The 24,661-nt window shown below is 41.5% G+C and overlaps 1 protein-coding gene and 1 long non-coding RNA gene across 5 annotated transcripts in view; one reads left to right on the top strand and one right to left on the bottom strand.

Moving 5' to 3' along the window:
• LIN28B (lin-28 homolog B) overlaps positions 1–24,661 on the top strand; it is a 104,934-nt gene that overhangs the window by 3,858 nt on the left and 76,415 nt on the right. Inside the window, exons 2-3 of one of the 4 annotated variants that reach the window (XM_056344318.1) lie at positions 6,915–6,963; positions 14,120–14,301. In XM_056344318.1, coding sequence (XP_056200293.1) covers positions 6,930–6,963; positions 14,120–14,301 — 216 coding nt within the window. In that variant the 5' untranslated portion in view covers positions 6,915–6,929. Of the gene's footprint in view, positions 1–6,914; positions 6,964–12,806; positions 13,177–14,116; positions 14,302–24,661 lie in introns of those variants that run through there. The other 3 variants (XM_056344316.1, XM_056344319.1, XM_056344320.1) reach the window with 3 other exon arrangements.
• On the bottom strand, positions 6,318–10,444 carry LOC130151703 (uncharacterized). The gene is made up of 2 exons (XR_008822674.1): positions 9,397–10,444; positions 6,318–7,062 (listed from the first exon to the last, which is right to left on the bottom strand). It is a non-coding gene; the product is annotated as an uncharacterized LOC130151703 (long non-coding RNA).

Here is a 24,661-nt window from a genome sequence, read left to right as displayed (position 1 = left end):
TCTTGGTATGGGGAAGGTTCAAGAAAAAACAAGTATCTATTAGCAGCAATACAAACACAGACATGAGCTTTTTTCTGTCTTCCTCTCTTTAATAAAAGACGGTTAAATCTCGGAAGGCATGCAATCTAGAAGGTTTTTTTCCCTAAGTTCACTTTAACGTGCTTCAGCATCTCTAGTATGTTTAAAAAAAGAAAAAGCCTTCTTTCCACCACAGAGACAAGTGTTCATTTTCTGTAATTGCACACTGGGCGTTTCAAATGCAGTTGCACAATGAAAAGCAAATACGCTACTCTGGTTTGATGTGTAGAGGCTAAAAAAAGACAAAAACAACCTGATGTGGTTTATACAGGAGAATAATAATTTTAAAAATATACAGGCATTTTCATATTCTACTTCTAAAAATAGAATGAATTGATATGCAGTGTCTTCAAATTAAAGGTCAGAGGTGAGAAACAGGGACAAAGGTCATGCAGCTCATTTTCAAGCAATCAGTTTCTAGTTTTTTCATGGTTGAACAAAAGCTTAATTATACAGAAAAGCGAGGAGTGTAATATTTAACTAGTCAATTTTAACAGAGAAATAGAGGTAGTTTTACACAGTTACTTTCTTGAATGTGGCTGTAATATGGAATTATTTATACTACTGATAAAAATAAATCTAAATTTAAACATTTAAATACATTTCTTAATTTAACATTTAATAATTACAATCTACAATCAAATTCAGTATTTGTAATTGAGAAATAAGGGAAGAGTGTATAGCCATTTTTCTGCTTTTTCAGTGGTCTTAGAATAGACCTTTTTTTTCTCCTGATGATACATACTGTGACTTTATAAAGTTAAATTGCAGGTCCGTGCATTTTGGCATTCGTGCGCATACTTGTTATTTGTAGCAAAGCCCTCCCCTTCCCAAAAATCCTGCTTCCAGTCTGCAGCATTCTCTGTGTCGCTCTGCAGTAACCTAAAAACGGACTGTGTAATTAGTACATGTATGCAATTATGATTTTATTATATGCATTGTAGTTATTGTCTCGGTAATTAAGATTCAGGGTTCTTAACAATTTGAAGGGATTGTTTCAATTTTTATGTTAATATCACATTTGCACTAAACATGTTTTCATAAATATTCTAAAGGTATGTAATAAATATACTTACTATACGTAATATTTGGTGTATATTTGGATCACATGCAGTATTGCAACACCTAAGGATAATACCCACAAATTACACTGTTAAAATTTGTAGTCACTAGTACTTTTCTAATGCATAGTAGGATTTTGCTTTTCTTTCAGATGCTGTGTCCCCTGTACCTACTTCAAATATTGATGTGTGCACTGATTTTCAAGATTTTCATCTTTGATTTTAGAGACTGTGGAATTTTAGTTGTATATCACTGATGTTCCTGTGGGCTTTTTTCTGATTTGAATTCATGATGTGTCTGCACAAAAGTTCATTAAAAATGACCATTGCATTACTTTATTTGTTCAGTTGTGTTAAACAGTGACTCACACTGTTAGAAGGTATGACATACAGGACTGCTGTCCACTCCAGTTAAAATGAGAAAAATGTCACACACCCTGCACTATCCATACATCTAAGAAAGTGAATATTGGTGTTTAAAATGCAGACAGTCATGTGTTGTTTTATTTTTATAACCTTTGGTTAAGTTGTTTTAATCCACTATATCCGTAGCAGTATTTGGTGAGCATGTTATGAAATACACGTGATTTTTAAAAATTCCATCTTTATCAACACTCTCAAGTAATAATTCAGTGATTAAAAAAAAACCAACAACAAAAACCAAGAAAGAAGATTCTGTGTTATGTAGGTAAACGGCATGTACAAATAAAACAAAAATTCTGTGCAAAGGAAGGGATATGTGAAAGATATATAAATTCCATGAAAACAAGTATTAAAGTAAAACATCTCAGAAAGGAGGTCTGAACAAACCATACTAAATTTGTTATAAAAACAAATAAAAATCTATAGAATATATTTTAAAAAACCAAACTTCTTATAGTGCTATCACTTTTGAGGGGGTGATGTTAAAGTCTTAATTGGTTAGAGTATTTTTATAACTTAAAAGTTATAAGTTATACCATTTGTTTATAGAACAGATTTAATTTTGGTTTGATAATAGTTTTGCAAGAGGAAAAAGCATGTACAGTTCTGGATTGAAAATGTAACATCTCTCCATTGAATGTGAACAATACATGTTCAATTTAGTGTAATCAGGGAGAATGAAAAAAATGCATTTTTCTTTAAACTAAAAACTTAAACATTGAACTCACCTTGTTGCCATAATGTTTTTTTCTTTAATTTGAGTTTTAACATGTTTCTTTTTGGGGCTTAATTTGGTGGTGTTTTGTTTGCAAATAGTTTTCAAGTGGGGAAATAAAGTGTTTCTCCCCCCACCCTCCAGTTTCTCATAGAACTAAGTAAGTACAAAATAAACCAGTCATCAAGCTCTGAAAAAAATGTTGATCTGAGAATTGTGGCTTTTAAAGGTTTTTGCCTTACAAAGTGCTGATACTGATCAATTTTAAAAATACAAAGAAAAATCTGATTGTAAACAGATGTAATAAGATCGCAAGGTAATTTTCTCATGGTTTCATTTGCTGTAAAGTAAATCAATATATGTCAATTTAAATATACCCACGCTGACAGTAAACTGGGAACGAAATTCTTTAAAAATGAAGGAAGTAGAAAACCAGTAGTAGTAGAGGGCGGTGTGTTTTATTTTTAAATGGTGTATTTAAAAAAACCTTACGTTTGAATCTTACAAAATATTGTTTGAAACATACTTTACATTGCTTTTTATTAGTTATCATAGTTGCTTGATATATCTACATTCAAATGCAGACTGTATGAAATCGCAGATTATACCAAATACACCAAATGTGAGAATTGTGTATACCTCTTTTGAATCTGTAAAGCAAAAATAATCTTGTTCAGCGTGTTCCTTTAGTACATATTAAAATTTTAGTATATATTATTAAAATTTTAACCTGAATACTGAATAGTTTTTAATCCTAAAATAATTGTCAATACTAATATAATAATATAATTTAATTTTGAGAAACTTTGATCCTATTACTTGGGAGGCTTTCGTTGGCTCGGCTTTCGTTGGCTCCAATTACGATACAGTGGGTTTTATTACTCCTTTTCATAGCCCAAAAGAATCAGATTTGTGACAATAGTGGAAGCACATTTTACCTTTCTCTGTTCCTGTTCTCACTGTAGTCAAATGACATTCTTACGAGTAGTTAAAAGGTGCATAACTGGATGCTTGATCTTCAAAAATGTTTACTTCATTTCTTAAAAACTAAGGTATGCTTAGCCTCTTTTTATATCTGAGAAAAGCATACCTGGACTGTGGCAAAGCTACTTTATTTACTTCCAAATGTAATTACCCTCCTTCAGACCAATGACAAGACTGGGTGACATTTGTAAAGAAAGACTAAATTTTAATCTGCTAGTTGTTTAATTAATTTTTGTGAATCAGCATTTTTTTAATGTTTTGGCATCTCACACATGCTTGCTTTTATCTTCACTTGCTAGAAAAATACTGTAATAGTGTAAGAAGAAAAGTATGGAAGAAAAGCAAAAAAGATTATGGCTAGACTAAGAATAAAATTGTGAGAGCTTTCAAATATTCCCCCCCTCCCCAGTAATTTAATAAGGACATTGACATCTGAGTGTACATTTTCAGGAAATATTGTTATTTGTTCATTGCAAAGTAACTATATTTTACTGAATAAAACAGAAAGGAAAAGAGTTAAAACAACGAAAACGGCTCAGGAGGAAATTCATTATTTAGAATTGTACATTAAGGAATCCATGTACATACTTGTTAAAACAAGTTAATTCAGAGTATAAGACAACACTTTTTTGTGATGTTTGAAATCAAAATACTGTGTGCATAGTGCTTCTACCAGCAGTCAAGAACTGTGAACAAGAATAAAGTGTTAGTTAATCTTTACTGACTGGTTCAAAAGATAGCAAAGTTCGTTAGTTACTAAATGTGTTTCCTAAGTTAATATATCTGATGAGTGTGTGTGTGTGTGTGTGTGTATATATATTTTAAAAGCTGATGTTTAGTGCTCTTTCTATGCTTGGGTTCTATATATAAAGTCTTAACACTTCGTATATACTTTGCAGTATTCATCCATTTTAGTCTTTACTCTTGATGAGTTTACTAAAGGAGCTCCTTTAATGTTGGAAAGGTTTTCCCCTATTCCTTTGCATCACTGTCATATTTGTTTGTTAAAAAATAAACTATTGGTGGGTTTTGTTTTCTAGTTCTTCTGCACTCTGGTTGTACTTACAGTGTCGAGCATTTAAAAAAATACTGCTGGCTTTATTCTGTGGAAGAAATCAGTCATTTGACTACCACTGATTGTGTAAGAAACAGGTTTAACATCAGAGTTTTTCTTTTCAACTTATTTTTGGAGGAAAGCATATAACATTGAAATCGGGTAACTATGTATGTATGCTTTACTTTCATCCAAGCAAATGTTTTTGAATCTTTTGGCAGCAAACTTGCTTAGGCTAATGAATTCAAAACAATGCTTATCAAAGATAATACGTTTATTTTTAAATAGGTATAAACTTACTAGTATTTTCCACCGACCAGTAAGTTGTCAAAAAACAAACAAAATAAGCTGTTAAGTTAAATTGTAGAATGTGCTACCTGTAAGGAAAGGTGGGTTTACCTTTGTTGGATGTCTGTTGGTGTGTTTTTAACTGATACTACTCTTTTCATTGTATTTCCTATCCTGCAATAATTCCATATGGTGTTCTGTTGCATTATTTTTTGTCTACTGTTACAGTATCCTTCCACGTGCTGTGAATGCATAGTTAAAACAAGGATTGCTTTCAAAGCAAGTAACTTTCTCTCTAAAAACATCTTGCTATCTAGTACATAATTCCTCAACAGCATTTATTTGGTTATTTGCAGTTAAAAAGGTCACTTAAATGCCAAGATAGTGTCAGAACTAAAATGCCAAAATATTTTTCTGTTCTGTATAGCATAAGGAGGCATAGGAGAGTTCACCATGAGCTATTTCGGAGCCCAAACTTGGTTCCATTTAAGTCAGGGACCGATTTCTTAATGGCTTTCAGTAGGATGCAGTAAAATACATGCCAGTTAATTTCACGGAATTGGAATGCCCAGGCTTTTGTACAGTTAACATCCCTTGTGCCAAGTTTTGTGTATTGTATTGGGAATTTTTATCGGAACTGCTTTATAAAAAAATCACGTCTCCTTTTTTCTGCGTAATAACCTGATACATTTATGTGACACACTAAAATACATGATGCTTACAAATGTTATGAAATGGCAGTACTGGAAACAAGAGTAACTTGAACTTGTGCTGTTTCCTGCTACAATTTTTAAGAGCTTTACTTTTCCCCTTTGAGTCTCAACACCACTCCCCCAAATATTTATTTTTAATCCCTTCATAAACTGAAGCAGACTACGTGCCAAAGCGAAGAAAACAGATCCTTTACTCTATGCTTGCATATTTCATTATGTTGCATAAATAATGCAAGTAAATCCTTAAGACACAAAAGCCACATAGCCACAGGTTGGCAGAACAAAGCAGGAGACACTAGAGATTGGGCTTCAGTGCCTGAAGGTGTAAAAGCAGAGCTAAGTTTAATACAAGGGTGAAGTCTACACAGTTCCAGTGGAAAACTTAGTTACTACAAAAGAAGAGGAACTGAATCGGCTTGCCAGTGCTGTTGCACTGGAAAAGATTGTACCATCATCCCCTTTTCCAATCCCTGGTGTTGGAAATGGCTCAGGATAACTGACTGTAAGGGAAAAGAAGTTAGAGAAATTTGATTTTCATTTGTCTTGGGTCATTCTTCTGGCTTTGCTCACTCCTAGTGGAATATCCCATTTTTGAGTAAGATCAGGATAACTGAGGATGTGCTTTTAAACTGGAAAAAGACAAATCTCAGATTTCTCTAAAGGAGAAAAGAATGGGGCTTATGTCTAAACAGGACGATACTGAAATTCCTTGTTTGTTTTGGATGGGTTTTTGTTAAAGTAGATTATTCAAAAGACAGTGGACAGGCTTGTAGAAGGTGAGTTCATGCATGCTCCTATCTGTTCATCTTTAATAAACAAACTAGACAGCCTAAGTAACAAGCTTACTCCCAAAGCAAGGTCTTTTCCTTCATGCTTCCTGCCATTTGTGGTACTAATTTTCTGCATGATATTTTTATTGGCATTATGGAAAATTAGCCAGGCCTTGCTCAACTAGATCAAAAGTACACCTTTCACGTAGTTTCAATCAAGTTACACATCTGTATTTTTATGACTGATTTTATTCAGATAGAGACCTAGATTTTAATACTATTACATATTATGCTCTGTGGTTATGTAACTGGCATAATTGGAAGCATTTTTCTATTGATGATCATAAATTGGCATCGAGTTACAATTTTGACGATGAAAGAGTCCCAAAGAATTATTGTTTTCTTAAAGCATATACAAAGTATGACTGACTGTTTAATTTGTACAATTTAAGCGTAGTAAAGACAACTGACTAGCTCTTAGGTTACCTATTGCAATTAAATATTGATAAAGGAAACAAACACCTTCCAATATCCTGCAAATCTGTGTCTTTTCCCTCTGTTGTCATCACCTGTGTAGCTCCTTTATGGAGGCTTGGGAAAGAAAAAAATTAAACAGCAGCTGATTTTATCTTGTGCCTTGTTTATCTCATTGCGGTTCTGATGAGCTAGGTAAGTCTCAAACAGTTAATAAGTTTACAGGTCACTTCACAAAGTCAATGCCCTGGCATTTTATGGCCTTCTAATGAGCCATTAAACTGGAGAAGAGGTAATTAAATATGGTACTCAGGTACAGTGTACACAGTACTGACTCCAGCTCTCTGATTTTAGGTTCCTCAGAAGACGATGAGGTCATTCAAGAAGGTCTCCTCAGGCTCAGGTCAGTCTTCTCTAATAGCGTCTTACATGGCTGACTTTGTATCTCTAAAACTGAGGTACTGCAGCACTTGTGTCCCACTGACTCGGATGAACTTAATTCCTGGGGAGGGAGGGAGGAGAATCATTAATTTTGTGCACAAGCTTCAGAGTTCTTGTTTGATGCTGTTTGAGTGTTGTGCTTCTGTAAGACAAATAAACAATTATGTAAGGAAAGTTTTACAGCAGCCTAGGGTCAGATACATGTTTTAAGTTGTAGGAGCCCACAGGTCTGTGAGAGGGCGGCCGGGCCACCGCCACCGCACACAGACCCTGGCCACTCACTAGAATTTAACTCCTCGAGTTACTTCCATGCCGCTGTCAGGTTACAGCGCCGGCCGGGCTCACCGCCACGCCGTGCCTCTAGCGCAGCGCAGCCGGCGGCGGTGCTCGCCCGTCCCGCTCCCGCGGCGGCCCCTCCCGGGTGCCCGCCCGCGGCGACGCATGCGCGGGGCGGCGGGCAGGGGTGCGGGGCTCCCCCGCGGCGCTGCGTGACCGACGGGGTGGGGGCGGAGGCCGCTCTCGCTGCGCTACGCGCCGGGCGCTCGCCCCGGGCACGCCGGGCAGCCACCCCGGCCCGGCTCCCGCACAGCGGGGTGCGCCCCTTGCGGCGGTGGGTAGCCCGGGGCTGGCGCTGGCAGGGGCTCGGTTTACCTGCGTGCTGGGGCCGCGGGAGCGCCCCGTGTCACTGCCGAGCCGGCGCAGGCTGCCAGGCGGCGGGCGAGAGCACCCGGGCGGTTGCCCGGCGGGGAGGAGGGGCGCCCCGCCGGGACGCGCACACCGAGGCGGGTGCGGGTGCGGCCGCGCCGGGTGAGGAGACGGGCTGGAGCCCGAGGCGCGGAAGCGCGCGCTCATCGTCCTGCGCTGGCACCGCGGCAGGTGAAGCGACGGGACCGGGCCGCTGGCCGCCGGCGCGGGTACGTCGGGCGGGCAGCGGCGTGCGTCCGGTCCCTCGGCAAGTGCCGGTCTTCCCGGACGGGTTTTAGCCCTGTCAGACGGGCTCCCACGACGACCGGCTAGAGCCTCCTTAAATCCGCCGGGGAAGCGGTCGCTATCAGTTGCAAATCCACAGCTGAGAGACTGTTAATGTACGTGAGACCACATCCTGCAGCAGAGCTTTCCGAGTGGGTGCCTCCCGCGTCCTGCCCACGGATCACGCGTGGGATCGGAGCAATTTCCTGCACTTTCTGAATCCCCCTCGCAACCCGCCGGTGCTGCCGGCAGGCGATCCGCGGCGGGCAGGGCGCACCGCGCAGCACGGCGGTGCGGCACCGACAGCCGCCGCGTTTCATTTCAACAGAGAATGTCAGTAAAGCGCGTGTTTGAAACTGCGCTCCAGCCCCTAATTAGAACAGCGGTGCCTGCAGGCTGCGGCGTGAGCCTTCGGCCAGGGCCGCCCCGGCTCCCTGAGGAAGGCGGAGGCGGGCTAGGCTGCGGGGAGCGTGCGCGCCCGCGGGGGTGTCCGCGGCTGGCGCCCACCTCAGGTGCAGCGGCTGAGGAGCGCCGGGGCAGCCGTTGGGGGCTCCCAAAGCCGTGCTCCGGGGGGCAGCCGGCGGGCGGGGGGAGGCGCCTGCCGCGCTCGAGCGGCGATTCCCGAAAGGAGCCGTCGTTCGTACGGGAGCGGTGCGAAGGCTCCGTTATAAACTGGGTAGCTTCGTGCCCCGCGGACGCACGTCGAGCAAACTCCGTCCTTCATCGTCCACAGCCATGGGAAGCGCGCAGCTAGGTCGGAGCTGTGTTTTGTTAAAAAGTTGTTTTTAAATAACAGTCCTGCGGGAATAACACCGCGGGCAGCAAGACCGGAGCAGGGGAAGGGGGAGAGCTGGGCGGTGGCCGGGCACGGCCGGCCTGCTCTCCGAAACGCGCGGGAAGGCATGTCGGCACCTCACCCGGTGGAAAGAAACCGCATTTTCTGGAAGTGTTAAACAAAAGCCCGAGGGCAAAGCGTGGCGCCGGGGCAGGGCTGCGGGGACAGACCCGCCGTCCCAACCGCCGCGCCCGCGGGCAGGCAGGGAACGCGGCCGCTGGGCCGAGCCCTCACGCCCGGCGGGCGCCCGTGTGTCGCCCTCCTCGGCGCCCCGGCGGGCGACGAGCGATTGGAAGCGCCGCCGCCACCCCCGCCCCCCTCCGCCCCCGCCATCCCAGAGCGACACGGCCGCTGCCCAAAGCGAGAGCCCGCGGGCCGGTGGCAGCCCCCTCCCTCGGCCAGGCGCTTCGCGGCGGCGGAAAGGGAAGGCGGTTTTGGCGCCCAAACCCTAGGTGAGAGGGTTTTGGCGGGAAGAGCTTAGCACCGGCAGAGACCCTTGGCCTGAGGAAGCGGCCGGGAAGCCCCCTCCCTCCGCGCTGGGAAGAGCCGGTTTCGATAGAAACCGCGTAGGAAGCACGACGGGCGCCTTACCCGGGCACGGCGGCGGGAGCGGCGCGCGTGGGCTGGCGCTGTCGTGCGTGGGGCGGCGGCCGCGGCGCAGAGCGAGCGGCCCCGGCAAGTGAAGAAGAGGGGGCAGGGGCTCGCCGGCGCCTTTCCTGCTTTTCCTGCCTGCCCGTCGGCGAGAAATGTTGGCTGTGCTTTGAAATGGGAAGTCGCGGCAGCACCCCGAGCTCTGCTTTCAAGTGTAAAACGCGTTTTGTTTCAAATGCACGCGGGTCGGGCGTTTGTTTGGTGGTTGGTCGGGTTTTTGGGTTTTTTTTTTCTTTGTTTTGTTTTTTGGAGGTGGGGTCCTTCTTTGTTTTGGGGCATAGAAGAAACTAGAGTTAGGACTGTAAAAGTTTTAGGAAGTTGACAAATTGGAAATCCAACACCACTGGTTTTGGTTACAGTTTCAAGTGAGCTCTTGCTGTGCATTAGGAAGCTGCAGCATCGTCTTCCTAATGGCTTTACCAAAATTAGCATCAATCTAGCGAAATGTAAGGCTAGAAATACACTTTTTAATATGAGAACTGTATTACCATAAAACTAATTTTTCCACAAAACTGGCTTGTTCTGTAGGGCTTTTTCCCCCTTTATCCTCTTGGCTTTTCCCCTCCCCCCGATTCTTTGCGAATGAATTTTGGAAGGGTATTAGTGGGTTGGGTTCTTTTTTTTTTCTTTCTTTATTTTTCTTTTTTTTTTTTTTTTTTTTTTTTTTTTTTCCCGGAGAGTTCCCAGCTGGCAGCAGCTCTCTACCTTCCACAAAACTTGAAAGGCTGATGTCCCTTGCAGGAAATGAATGAGTCGATAACATCTGACACCAGTGACCAGTCCAGTGACCCCAACCTTAATTCCACTAATACTGGAGGCCTGAAAATCTCAGTAAAGACCCTTTGCAAATCCCCCCCGCTCCATTTTACAAAATCTGCATTTATTTTGCAATGTAAGAAATACTTTGCGACAAATATCTTTACTTTATTGAGGTGGTTTTGTAGCCTTTCATTTATTCATGGAAGAACGTATTATGCTGAATTTTCTTTTAACTTCATTTAAGAAAACTTAATTTAATTTTAATTTCAATTCGCTAACAAGACTTTTTGTCCATTAAGGAACTCGGTCAACTCGTTTGTGTCTGTTTAACCAATATTCTAGCTTCTAAGGAATTTTTATACCAAACGTCGGTAAAATAAATCAAGCTGAAAAAATAAAGACTTTTAAAACGGTGTTAAACAGATACTTTCTGTCTTTTCGAAGGGAGGGGCAGAGAGAGTATTTTATAAACGTGCCTTTCTACAAGAAATGTAGTCTTGGGCACTTCAAGTAAGTGGTTTAAGCTTTTTTTTTTTTTTTTCTTCCGGTAACCTTCATTTCTTGTTCATACTAGAGTTTACGTGTGTTAAAATCTCGTACATTTATTATATATTAGATATCGTCCCGGTCATAAGATCCAAGCATATAAAATTACTACTGATTTAATATTGTAAAATAATCGGTATTGCAAAGGGGGAAGGGAGGTTACGAGCAAAAAGAAGTGGTATGTTGCACGAACGAGTAAGGCAGGTCAGTGTAGGAAGTCGACCTCCACTGTTGAAATAACCTATAGGAAATTTACGGTTGAAGACTGCAAAGGAATTTCAGGATTTAAAGCTTCTGCTCCACTTGCCAGGCTGCTTGTATGAGTACACTTTTGCCCACCCTCGCTTCTTTCTAGCAAACGATCAAACCGAGCACCTTGGTATTTCACACAGAAGTGAGGCGCTAGCAGGGGAATTTACGCTTTCCTGAAAGGCAACAAAAGGAGTAAACAGGCCCATGGGGGCAAAGGCGTCCCCCTTAATTGGGCAGACTGATCGACGCCACTTCCCAAGCAACAGCAAGTGCTTTGCAAATGCATAAACCCCTTGTATTCAGGTTCTGCACGGATCGGTTTGTGGCTTTGGCTTTTGTTTGTGTGTGTCCTTGGGATAAGAGAGGATGCTGGGGGAGGGGAGGATGGAGGGTTAATAAGAAAGTAATTGAGCCCAGGTTTTAACAAGGTATAGGCAACGTTTAAAGGTTATACAATACCGGGTGTAAAGCGAGGTTCTATGTGAGTAGGTGGTGGTGATGGAAGAGGCAAAATGTGATGTTTTCATACCTTTGTATGTGTCCTTGGGATCAGAGAGGATGCCAGGGCGGGGGGTGTTAGTAAGAAGGTAATTGAGCCCAGGTTTTAACAAGGTATAGGCAACGTTTAAAGGTTATACAATACTGGATGTAGAGCGATGTTCTGTGTGAGTAGGCGGTGGTGAGGACAGAAGAGGCAAAACGTGACGTTTTCATACCTTCGTCTGTACCTGTTCACCGCAGGAGACAGGAGAGATGGAAAATAAAACGGAATCTCACCTAACTTCCTAAAAATAATTTTTAAATAAGCGTTTGGCCGTAAGTACGGCGATAGCAAGGGCTCGGGAGCGGCTGGCAGCCGTGTACCTGCGGGAGCCGGAGTGAGCGCCGCTGTGCAGGGCTCGCTCGGGCCGTCACCGGGCCCGTTACACAGTGCACGGCGCTTGTTCCGAGTTGGATCCCCCCCGCTGGCAGCGAAGACTTAGAACAGCAGTCCCCGGTCAGCGTTATTCCTTCACTCTTTGTCTTCTTCCTTCGGCTTTTTTTTTTTTTTTTTCCGCCTTCCCCCTTTCTAGCAAATCCCCTTTCTCTGTCAGCCCTCCTCCCTCCACCTCTCCCTCCTGGGGAACAATCGCTGCTGATTGAGGTTCACTCCAATACTGGGCTTGAAAACTGGGCTCTTATTTAGGAAGTCATTAATCACATCCCCTCCCCCGGAAAGAGATGGCGGAGAAACCTGTGAAGTACAATTCCTCGCCCCATCCCCCTCCAGAAATGTTTTGAAACGCTAAACCCCCGCACATTCTGGGCCACATTAAGGTGATACCGCGTTTCCGGCGCGCTTTTAATTTGAATGCGAAATGGTTGTAGCGTGCGGCACACGCATGTACCGCGCACGCATGCACACCGCGCACCCAGGACACGCGCACACACACGCAGGGAGAGGCAGATTCCACCCCCCACCCCCCCCCGCCCGGGACCCCGCCGTGCTGCGGGGGCTCTGCGCGGCTTTTCCTCAGGTGGACGCGGGGAGCCGGTGATACGTACGCCCGTGTTTTTCGCAGACGGTAACACAGACGCCTCCCAACACAGTGCATGGCAATACACATGCGTGTGCCTCGCGTGCGCGTACCCCACCCGGCGCGTGCACGGGTACCCTCAGAACCCCCTCGCATGCGTGTGTGGCTCTCGGGGCTGCACCCCGGACCGCACGGACCTCCCTGCGCGCCTGTGCATGCCCGGGAGTGCAGACACCCCAGAATAATACGTCATCTCGGCTTCCCGTAAAGGCGCGTGCAGATTAGCTATCGAAAAAAAGACGCGTTGGAAATTTCTTGTTCATTCATAAATTATTTTGGTGTGTCAGCGTGGTTGAAATGGCGATTGGCTACTCCTGCCTCCTGCCAACCCCTTAAGGATCCGATGTGAAATTAGTAGCAAGAAAGCATGTAATTGACCAAGTCACGTGTGCGCAGGGGGCCAGAAACGGAGCGAGAGAGAAGGGGAAAAATCAAAAGAGGGAAAGCACATTAGACCATGCGAGCTAAATTTGCGATCGTTCAAAATCAGGATGTTAGATTAATGCAGAAGACCACTTCGATCCACAGGGAAAGTTTTCATCTCACGAGTTTGGAGCAGAGGGCCCGTGGGGCAACATGGCCGAAGGTTAATTTTCTTTTTCTATTGTTTTACTATGATTTTCGCTCGCTCGCTCTCTCCCTCTTCCCCCCCCCCCCTCCCCCCCTCCCCCTTTTAACCCGACTATGCATTACCCTTTTTTAGCAGCTCGCGCAAGGGGGCTTTCTCCAAACCCATTGTTACCCGGCTCAGAAACTGTTCCGTACCGCCCACACCGATTCACAACTTGAAAAGCTTTCAGGGGGCTATTGTTTGAATTGTTCCTGTTTGATTAAGCACAGTTGCAGTGGTGGGATGAGAAAACGGCCGTACACCTGTCCCAACTTTAATCGAAAGTTTATTCCAAGGAGGGATGGATACACGTTGGAAAATAGTGGTTTCGGCGCTGCATGTGCAATAACCAGTTGTGCAATCTACCCAATTTTGCTCGTTCTCTCTCCTCCACCCCTCCTCGGCCGGCCTCCCCCCTCGCCCCCCGGTCCTGCGCCTTGCGAGGAGAGACTAATTGGGCTGAGAATTTCTCTTGAGAAATGGGATCAGTCTTAAACCAGCAATACTCAAGTAAAGTATCGCGTTCTGTGCTGTAATGTGGCTGAAAGATGGAGTTAAATGGAAAAATACACGTATGTACAGAAACGTGGGCTGCCCTGGGCAAAGAGAGAGGGAGAGCCTCCGCACGCAGTCTTTCCTCTCTGTAACCTCCGGTGATTTTATTTTTTTACGTATTTTGGTTGAAGGTTGTTTATTTTCGCATTTAGGAAAAAATAACCGCTTTTCGCCGTTTGCCTTTTGATTTTGTTTTGTTCGGCTTTCTTTCCCCCGTTTCTTCCGCAGTAACTCCTTTTATAGTGGCAAAAGGATGTTACCAGAATTTAACTCTTTGCTTTGCATCTTGTCCCCCCTTCCTTCTTTTTCTACTCCCCCCCCCCCACCCCCCACCCCCACCCCGCCTTTCCCTCTTCCTCAGCAGGGGCGAGTAAAGGTGGAGACGAGCCCGGGAAGTTGCCGGAGCAGGAAGAAGAGGAATCCCAGGTTTTGCACGGAACCGGCCATTGCAAATGGTTCAATGTGAGAATGGGATTCGGGTTCATCTCCATGAGCAACCGAGAGGGAAGCCCCTTGGAGTCTCCAGTTGATGTCTTTGTACACCAAGTAAGACCCATTTTTGTCTTCCATCTCAGCCTGCCACATTATTTGAGCTCGGTGGCACTCCAGTTTCGTGTGAAGAGAAGTAACCTATTTTTCCTAGGTATTTAGGTACAGCTATAATGAAAAAAGTTGTCTTAGGTACTGGTTTTATTGGCAGCATGCAATTTGAATAAGGTTGTTAGATTGTGCTTAGTCTCTGTGGACAGAGATTTGTGCAAAGGGATAATGTTATTTCTTCGTATCCTCCTGTTTGGTTAGAAACTTCTGTGCTTTTTATTTATTTTCAAGTGCCACACTTTTCTTTTTAACAAGGTTTATGATTTGTCACCAAATTTGATTTGATCAGGAGCAGATATGTCTTTCCTTGGAAACTCATTTAGAATTAGGCTTGGAAAAGGATAAATAAATGTTGGTTTTCCTTCAGATAACACTTGAATACAGTTTTAAATGCTTTTCTTGTAAACCTTGAATTACTTTTTAAAAGCTCATCTGAGATTAGTTAGTGAAATTAAGGCATAATTATAGTGTTATTTTGCAGTAATTCAGACTTGAGAGTGTCCCTGTGGTGATACACGGAAGCGTACATGTGGTTTGGTTAGTTGATTTTTAAATACCCCTTCCTAGGAAAAAAAAAAGTAACGATTGAAGAGTCAGACTTAAAAAGGCAGCATCTCTGCAAGGCTGTTGGGGAGAGAAGTAGCATGGGGCCCTTGATTCTGGTTTTTAAGCACAGCAGCGTGAATGAACGTGGAAGCTGGCGTGAATGACTTGATGCAAAGGAGTTGCAGATGGCAGATAACATACAAAGTGATAAAGTTAAGGGAACTTTTCCCAAGGTCTGTAGCATGGTTTGTGAAGCAGCAGCATGTGTAGACCTTCCCTAGTCCTTCTGCTAGTGTCCAGTTGCAACAACACTATTTTGAATTTCACCCAATCTACTCGGTGATCAGAGGACAGAAGAGCAGTGAGAGGTAAAGAGACCATTTTGGGTTTGGCTAGGCCATGTTAGGAAGGGAAAAAGGCATCTTAACTTTTTATGTCGTTGTCCATTTTCTATGACGTTTGCAATGACGGGGCAGGGGAGGTGTTCCATGATTATAGTGATTCCCTTTTAATGTTCCATTTGAGGGCCCGGTCTTCTTTTGTGGTAACTTTGATCAGGCTTTTTTAAAGAATACGCCTTTCATTAGATTAATAAAAAGGTGACTGAAACTTAGAAAGAATGCTGCTGCTGTGGCATGTTGCCTTACTCCCTGTGGTGGGGGGGTGTGGATTTCTGATCATGCGGTCTTACATGTACCCTACGCCCAAAGGCCTGCACATCAATATCAGCTGCTTGCATTTGGAATTATGTACAAAGTGTAGAACCCAACAGTGAACTTAAGAAGTTCTTAACATTTCCTGCTTTGTACTGGCATATGAGGTGCCCCTCTCCTTTGCTGCTTTTTCTTTTTAGAACCGAGTGAATTAAATACTTACCAAAGAAGTAGTATTCCTCCTGTTTTACCCCCTTTCTTCCCTTCTTTGTACCTTTCTAAATTGTGAAATTGCTCATTACAGTTCTATACATTTACTTTCTAGATAAAAAACCTTTTTATTAATCTAATTGTATGTTAATATATGTCATTGTTTTTGCTTCTTGAAAAATAGAAACGTTTGAGGCAGAGCAGTGTAGTTAATAAAGAAACGCATTTGGAAACAAGGATATTCTTAGACCTGTGGAAATAGAGAAGTGTTAAACTGCATGATAACGTGATACATTTCAGTAATACTAGACAAGGTGTGCTGTTGCATAATGGAGAGTAGTCATAGAAAATAAAAAAATATGTGGTCAATTTGGAAGTTGCTATTCAGTTTTGTCTCTTTAAAGGAGCGGACAAAAAGGAAATATTAGGCAGGTTTGTTTACACTTTAATAATCTACAATTTATCAATATCCTTAGGTTTTTAAGGCATATCACAGTGTAAAATGCAGTGAAAAATAGATTGTTTCATTGCACATAAACTGTGCATCTCAGTCATTTTGAGTATTATTTAGAGCTATCTATGTCTTACTGAGTGAAGTTGTTAGTGTTCTGCAATGGATTGCTCTTACAACAAAGAAAATATGTTTCTTACCTTTTTCTTTCTGATGAAATCTAGGATTATACATAAACTTCATGGTGATGTGAATTTTCTTTCCATCAGTCAAAAGCAGAGTTTTTGTGTTTAATGTAATGGGGCAAAGCAGTATCTACTTCATTTCAGAGTACATTTTAGATCATTTATATTGCTATATAGGCTGCTTTGTGCTAGCTGGCTAGCTGATCAGTAGTAACAGTAGCACCCAGAGCATAAAAATGTCTTTAAATCAGTAATGTTATTTAACAGTGCTGCTTGCACAAGAGTCTGTTGCCTGAACAGTGATTGGACCCTATTCCTATTAGTTTCATTAGTTTGAAAAATCTAGTCATGTGAAAAGGCCTTTGCAAGGCAAAGATGTTATTTTATTAATCTGTTGAAACAAAATATTGCTGTTCAAAACTGCTTTGGAAACACTTCATCATTTATTTAAGTGTGGGCACAGTGTTGCATGCGTTCACTCATTCTGCAGTGTTTGTAGTGACTAATTTTATAGAATCAGCAGAGGAAAGAATCTTCTATCTTATATAGTTCAAGGCCTCCCAAAGCTAGCTTGAACCCTGCAACAGTATTTTTACTTCCTTATCTTACCTTTTCTTGGTGAGGCTATGCCCAGTTTAGAAGGTCTTGCTACGAGCAAAAACTTACTGGATATCAAATCAAAATTCCTGTAATAGTTTAAGCTCGTTCGTTATAAGTTAGACTTTTGAGCTTGCAATAAATAATCTTGCTTTCTTTGTGGAGTTCCCCCTTGGTTGTGTGCAATTATAGACATGTTTTTCTAAAGTCAGTGCTTCACTGATTGTATATATTGATATATTTTTAGAGGACGATGAGTTTGTTTGGACTTCTGTTCCCCCTCACCCAATCAAAGTTCTGATCATGAAACCACTGCAGTATTGAGTTTTTAACTCTAGCTTTTAAGTCCTTCCTTCAGCACTAATCATTTGGATTGATCTCTGAACTACTTCCAGGTTGTTGTTACCCTTCTGGTTATGAGGTACCTAGAACTAGATGCATTATTTAAGGTAGAAACATGTCAGCCATTATATATGTGCGTCTGTGCATGTGTGTACAATGTAAGTAGGATACACTTAGAAACATCTACACTCTTGTCCTTTTTTGGCTTTATTCTGATACAGTTTATATCTTTCAGTGATGTGTTTGAGTCATTCCGTGTCATGTAAAAAAAAAAAAAGTCCGAAAAACTATTTAATTTTTCAGAGACAAGCCAGGCCCAGTGTAGCAATGCCTAGTCCACTGTGTTTCTTCTACAAAATATGAAGAGTAGCAATGTTAATCCTTTGTAACTGTTAAATCCAAGGAACATGCACCTTAGTGAATTTGGTTCAGTATTGTCATTTGCACTTTTAATAGGTTAGAATGGAATGAATAATATAGCTTGTTTCTCATTTATGATGTGAATTCTGCACATAGTTACGTGTAAACAGCTCTTGTTAAATTATAGAGAAAGATCTATTTATCAAAGGGTGAAACAGACTGGAGAGGTGAAGGAGTGAAACCTCTTGTGGTGCACATGGAAAAAGGTCTTCATTGCTAAGAACCCAAGAAGAGCTCAAGCTTTCACAAAATCAGAGAAACGGATGATGTTAAATGTTTCTGCATATTCAAAATTGTACATGCACCATAGATACATACAGCTTTTGGGGAGTAAGGCAAAAATGCTGTGGATTTTCTTATACACATTTTCTATGGACTAAGGTAGAAACGTGTATGTTTTCCTTTGTGTGAAGCACAGATGTTAAAGGCGATAATGAAGAGTAGGGTGCTGGATGTAAACAGATGCAATTAAATACTTGTTTGTGAATATCAAGGGTTACAATTTTATGTTCTGAGTAATTTTCAGAATGTTTCGGGATGAGATGGATTGTTCAGTTCAGAAGACATTTGTTTGGACCTGGCTCTGAAGTACAGAATTCTTACTGCATTAAGGGATTGATACAGGATTTCTGAACTGGGACCTTAAACATGATCCTTTTTTGGGATCTGCTTTTATGAGATGGGGAGAGGAAGGAAGGGAGGAGCAGCACACAGGAGTTGGTGTATTTTGTTTTCTCATTAAAAGGAACATGGTTGGTTTGAAATTTTTCTCTTTCATCTGAAGTTTCTTACTGTTGCTGCAAGTTACTGTTATTACAAGATTTGATAAAAATGGAAGAAAGCCTTTTTTCTTTCACTGAGTCCTTTTGTACTGCACTATTGTTTGTATATTACAAATTTTGCTTTTATTGTTGCAAGTACCTATAATGAAAGGAGGAGGGAAAATTACTGAGACTGTTCAGTTATGATTGTAAACAGAAGAATAAATGGAAAACTGTATACGTAAGCAGCATCTGAAAAGTCTTTTCCCTTTAATTTGACCCAGCATCCTTATTGATGATGAATCAGATGCCTATTCTTTAAATTCCTAGTATTTTAGCCACAGTTGAACTACTTCTAGCATAAAGTTGGGCATGGCATGATACACTGAATGCTGACTTTCTTAGATTGTGACACATGTGATCCTGTCCTTTTGCAAGGATACATTCATTCATCTAGCACATCTTTTCCAATTCTGCATTATTAGGAGCCTGTAAAAAGCTACTTAATTGCTCAGGATAACTGGAAGTTCTGCGCAAGCAAGTGGGATCAATATTACGTTGCTCCTCATTGTTAAATATGGTATAGCAATGCCCATTTGAAGTACCAAAAGTCTCCATACAGAGTACACTATTACAAACTTGTCATCTTTGACTTCTGCTGGGGACCAGGCAAGTCCAGTCCGAATCAAAACAAAAGTGGCTAGCAGGATTTAGAGAGGGAAGCTGAGGAAGGAAGTGAATGGGGAGTAAATGTGTGTTTGCAGTGAGCATGTGTATCGGAGATCTGGCAGAGATCAGACCTACACTAAAGATGTGGGTGTCAAAGTCTGCTCAGCAGCCTCAATGCTTGTAGAATCTGTTAAGCGTAACTGTTGGAGATCCAGAGCCAAGCTTTGGCATTTACCAGTTGTGTTGGAGCATACAGAGGAAATTGTCTTTAAATTATAGGGACCACAGATTTGTGGTATGGAGTGGTACAGCCTTGTTTGGGATTATTTTTTTTCTAATTATTTTTAATTTATTTTGGCTACTAATTAGGCCCAGTCCTACATTTCAGGTCCTACTTGTGGACACATAGGCAGATGGGAAAATACTTCACTGAGGGCTTAATGGTTTAAGATGGTTGTCTGAAGAAACCTGTAATTTAGTATTTAAATGATGGAGTTACCATCTGTGGAATAGATTTCATCTATTTACATCTAAACCCAACGTTACAGTGCATTTTTATTGATAGATGTAGGTAGCATTTAAATGAATGGGAAGTCCAATTAAATGTAGATGGTGTTGAATCGGATCAGAATTTGATGAAGTTGTTCAGCTGTTAAATTTTGATAAGTAAAAATCATAAGTGGCTCAAAGACAGAGGCCTGCAGTGGACTATTTTGTCTTGAGAGTGATTCCTCTCTTTGGCAGAGCAGTAAGTACACCCTTTCCAGAGCATACTAGCCTCCTTTTCTGCAAGACTGAGGAAGTTGTGCACAGGGGTTGGGATACTGGAAGGAAGAGGGTATTTTGTCTGGGGCACAAACATAAGATATCAAAGCAGAAGCTAAAAGGAAATGAATTGTTAAATTGGGAAAAATGTTGTTATGGTTGCTTGTCCTGGTTTGCAACTACATTACTGAGGGTAGTAAGTATATCTAGATTGTAGAGTTTTGCTTTAGACTCTTTACAAAGTATACTGCCACGTAAATATTTTTTAATTCCTCTTCCTTATGTAACCCATCTCAGTACAGGCCTGTCATCTTTCTGCACTAATTATTGACAGGAGTAAAATTAGGGTCATCAGTTTCTACAAAGGTATATAAAAGTTACCATAAAGGTATAATTTAAGTAAGATCCTAGGAACCTAGAAACCAGAGGGTAAAGACCATTCGTGATGTTTCTTAAATGAATACAAAGAAATAAGGACATACTGTTTACATTTTTCATTCTTTGTATTTAAGGGTGCTTTTTTTCCTCCCCTTGTGTTAAGTCAGCTGAAAGTTACCATAACTGATAGAAAGATACTATGTGATACTTAGCTCTAAGGGACAGTTACCTAGGTCAGGTCTGGACAAGTTTTGCTTGCTGGGTATCACTGGTGAAAGCAGTGAATCCTTAAATTGCTTTTACATCAGCAAAGTATCAGTAAACACCTCTGCATGGGAGGTGGGGAACTGTTTCTGATTGCTTGAGCATATTTAGTTGAAGAAATGGTGCCCAGGCTTTTTTTCAGATTATTCCAGCTGGTCCTGAATTAAAATGGGGGGGTTAATTCCTTGGGAGATGGCCAGAAGGAATTCCAGATCCCCACTCCAGAGATGGCTCAGCTGCTTGCAGAGCAGCTGTGGAAACTGCCACAAGTTTTACAGTCTGCTGTTTTAAGGAAAACTGGCACTGATTTTGATTTTTTTCCTAACATGCAAAGCTGTAACATGCAGCAGGTCAGCAGCTGCTCTGCAAGCAGCTGAGTTGGCTTTGCAGTAGCAGTGTGGTGAACAGGTGGAGGTTGAACCTCCTGCAGCCACCCTTCTCAGTGGGAGTTCTACAGCCATGATTTTACTTTTACATTTGGCAGCAGTGCTGCTGTTTAAGTTAGCTTCAAGAGCTTTAATAGCACTCTCCCTGTTGGGCTAGCACAAGTGCTTGTGAAGATGCGTGGCAAACCCAGCTGTGGAAATTGTGGTTTTCATAACTTATTTTTATCACTTCTCATATTGGAGAAGCCCTGTGATCCACACAAATAAGGGTGGACAGAGTTGGCACCATGGAAGAGCGGCCAAGGATGCAAAAGGAGAAGCTGCCAGGGTGAGGTGAAGGTATAGGAGGAAAGAGAGCTGGAAGCTGCTGTTGCAGAAATGTGAATGAAACTGTAGTCTCCTCTGGTGCAAAATAGCAGAATACTGGTGTTACCTTCAGTTGGGGATGGAGAGACAACGAAAGCGTTGGTGACTTTTCAAGGAAAAGGGCACTTGTGGGTACTGGAATGAGTACAAGCTTCTGAGCTCTCCTTGGGAGTGAAATGTTTCAGGAATCTTTTTGGGGTCACACTTCAGTTTGATCTTACACATTTCTCTCTTTCTTGCTTTACTGATTACAGTTAAGCTGTGGCATTGAAATATATTGAATTGCAGTTTTAAAACTCACTATTGATAAACCAAAAAAAATTAGGAGGGATTTTTGATTCATAACAATAATGTGTGCTTTTTACTACTACAAAACAAAAGTAAGTATATTTACAGGGCATGTTCATAATAATTTGGATGTATCTTTTTAGCAGATAGGTGAGAGTTTAGTGAAAGTAGTTGATACTGTGAAAAGTATATAGCTCCTTAATTATTCCATATGTATAACTTTGAAAATTAAATACATCAATGCATTTTAAAAGTTTTTTGTCTGAGAGTATGTGAAATATTCTTACTTTATTATCAGTGCAGGAGCCAAGAAAATCACAGATACTTTCTACTCTGAAGTTCTAATGTAGTGCTAGAATTACATTTTTTGGAAGGATGGTGGCTGAAATGTTTGTTTTGGTTTTGTTAGCATCATAGGTTAGTATTTTCACCTGTTAAAATTGTTTAACAGGTAAAATCAGAGCAAATGCTCAATGAATATAATCAATATTTGGAGTGTATGAATCTGTGTACAAAATCAAAGTAATATTCCATGACTACTACAAGATCTTACTATGCTTTGTTAGAAAACACTACTGTTGTTATTACATTCAAAGTATGTACTTATCGTGAACATAGCTGGTAGTGGCTTTCCCATCAAAGATAATCTGTTCCCAGAGAGGCCCTCTTCTAATTAGTCATGGTAATTTATAGGAATGCAGCGCTGAGGTGTTCTGGGATTTTTTCAGATTGCTTTTATTATAGTGCCACTTGAGGCTACTTTAACATTTGTGTTATAACTTTCTTTGTTTATGGTTATATAAATACATGTACCACAATAATCCCTGGGCTGAAATTGAGAGTAAAAGTGATAGCCCTTGTGTACTTTAAGTAGACTAGAATAAACGTGAACTTGTATTTTTTCAAATTACAGGTGTCTTTAAAATCTCTTCATAGTGCATGTGTGCTGTAATGTGAAAAATGTTGTATTTCACTTTACAACTGTGTTTTGCAAGCTAGTAATCAAAATCTTGGTTGGTTTTATGGGCTATTTGTAATAACACAATCTTACTGGAAATACAGGATTTTAAAAAGCCTCTGCTGACCACGTGTAGAAATTTCTGAATATTCTTAGACTTGTTCTATTAGAAATAGAAATACATAGAAGCTTTAATATGGAATGTACCCAATAGACCCAAGCTGACTTCTGTAGGCTTTGGATTAGAACCCCAGCTACTCCCTGTGATTAACAGATATATATTGCTATCTTAGCCTGTTTAAGTACCTGGCCTAAGACACGTAGATTGCACATCTTGAGATTTAGCCCTTGTTGACAGTAAAGTGGAATAAGATCAAAGAATTATTCACAAACCTGTTTGCTATGCTCTCCTACAGATATTAAAAACAATAGCACATCAGGTGAATGGAAATTTGAGAATCATTTCAACAGTAAACAAAACCTCATCCTTAATGTAACGAAACCATGACATCCCTTCTTTTCTTGTGGCTATTACAGACCTGATGAGCTAAATTCTGTTCAGTCTTCTCACGTGAAGTGGTCCCATTGACCTGTGAAACTTGTTCAATAAACTGGACAGCATTAGGAATGGATTTTAAGTCTCTTATATCAGTGCTCTTACTGGAACTATGCAGTTTACATCCTTTTGGTTTTGTAAGCATGCTTTTTGTGTGCAAAAACTTGAGGGCCATATTGTGATCTGATTTGTTCCCTGTACAGTGCCTAAAATTGTAGGGTAGTAAACTAGGGTTTGGGTCAGTGCTGCATAATTAAAAGTTAATTTAAAATGATACAACTTGAAATAAATTGTATGCATGAACTTGACATTTATGTAACTTGTATATACTTTTAACAATATGTAGCATATTTGTACTATGAATGTATGATATTTAATGTCTTGCCTAAATTTTCCTGACCCACTAATCTGCCAGTCTGCTTTGATGCAAAGTCCTTGGGCTGCTAATCTGGGTTTTTTCATCTTCTTGAAACATCGCTCGGTCCCAAATCATTCCCTCACAGGAGGAAAGAGCGGTAGAAGTAGTACACGAAATGCTCCCAATGCGAAAAAAGCCCCTCTCTATGGGTGCAGGCAGGTTCTGTTGAAGGGGAATGAAGTTCATCCTCTAAGTGAAAGCCTTGAAGCTTTGGGGTCTTGAACAGCTATTGAGTAACCTGCAGACAGTTGGGGCCACCTGTACAGGGCTTTTGATTTCTGGCCAGGGTAATGGATGTGGTAGGCGTTGGAACTTTGTAACTGCGGTACTGTGTTTCTGTGTTCACAAGGGGAAGGATGGGAATCCTCCTGGCAGAGACCTTCACGGATCTGCCTTTTTCCCAGGCCCCTACATTTGGGATGTAGAGATCCTACCCAGATACAAGGGAGAGCGCTGACTGGTGGGGAGGGGGAAGCAGCTGACCCCTCTGTTCCAGGCAGGAAGGAGTGGACAGTCTACAGATTTGGAGGCATAATACAGTCCTCAAGTATTTGTAAATGTAGTTAGTAAAAAAGTTTCCATTTCACCACATTGCTTAACTGCTCTCTGCTACAGTGATTAAATTCCCATTTGGCTGTGCCAAACCTGCTTTGTTTGTCGGCTTTGTTGTTAGGTTTTGGGGTTTTTTGTGTGTGTGTGTGTTAATTAAAGAAAGCATGTTAGGTTTGTAATAGCTGTTTTATATGAATCAAAATAACATCTGTGTAATGTTATCACGTAGTATATTTTGCAAAATCTGTTTAATGGATGGGAAATGTAGAGTAGAAGTTAACCCTGTAAGAAATGTGTGGTTTCTTGTGTTAGGGGTCTGTGTGGCTGTAGCAGGCACACTGACTTTAACTAACAGGACGTTCAGCAGGGCATCCTGTTCATTGTGTGTGATTCTGGTTTAGAAACTATTGCAACCTAGAAACAAAGGTAAAAGTAAAATGATTTCTAAAAGCGTTTTTAATTGGCTTCGGGAATTGGTGATAATTGTTAAAGACAGACTTTAATTGTAAGTGATTGATCTGGATGTCAAGCAGATGCATGA

The sequence above is a fragment of the Falco biarmicus genome, chromosome 6 (assembly GCF_023638135.1).
Source record: "Falco biarmicus isolate bFalBia1 chromosome 6, bFalBia1.pri, whole genome shotgun sequence".
Lineage (NCBI taxonomy): Eukaryota > Metazoa > Chordata > Aves > Falconiformes > Falconidae > Falco > Falco biarmicus.
The sequence above is the reverse complement of the archived record's forward strand: the minus strand, read 5'-3'. Positions and strand labels throughout refer to the sequence as shown.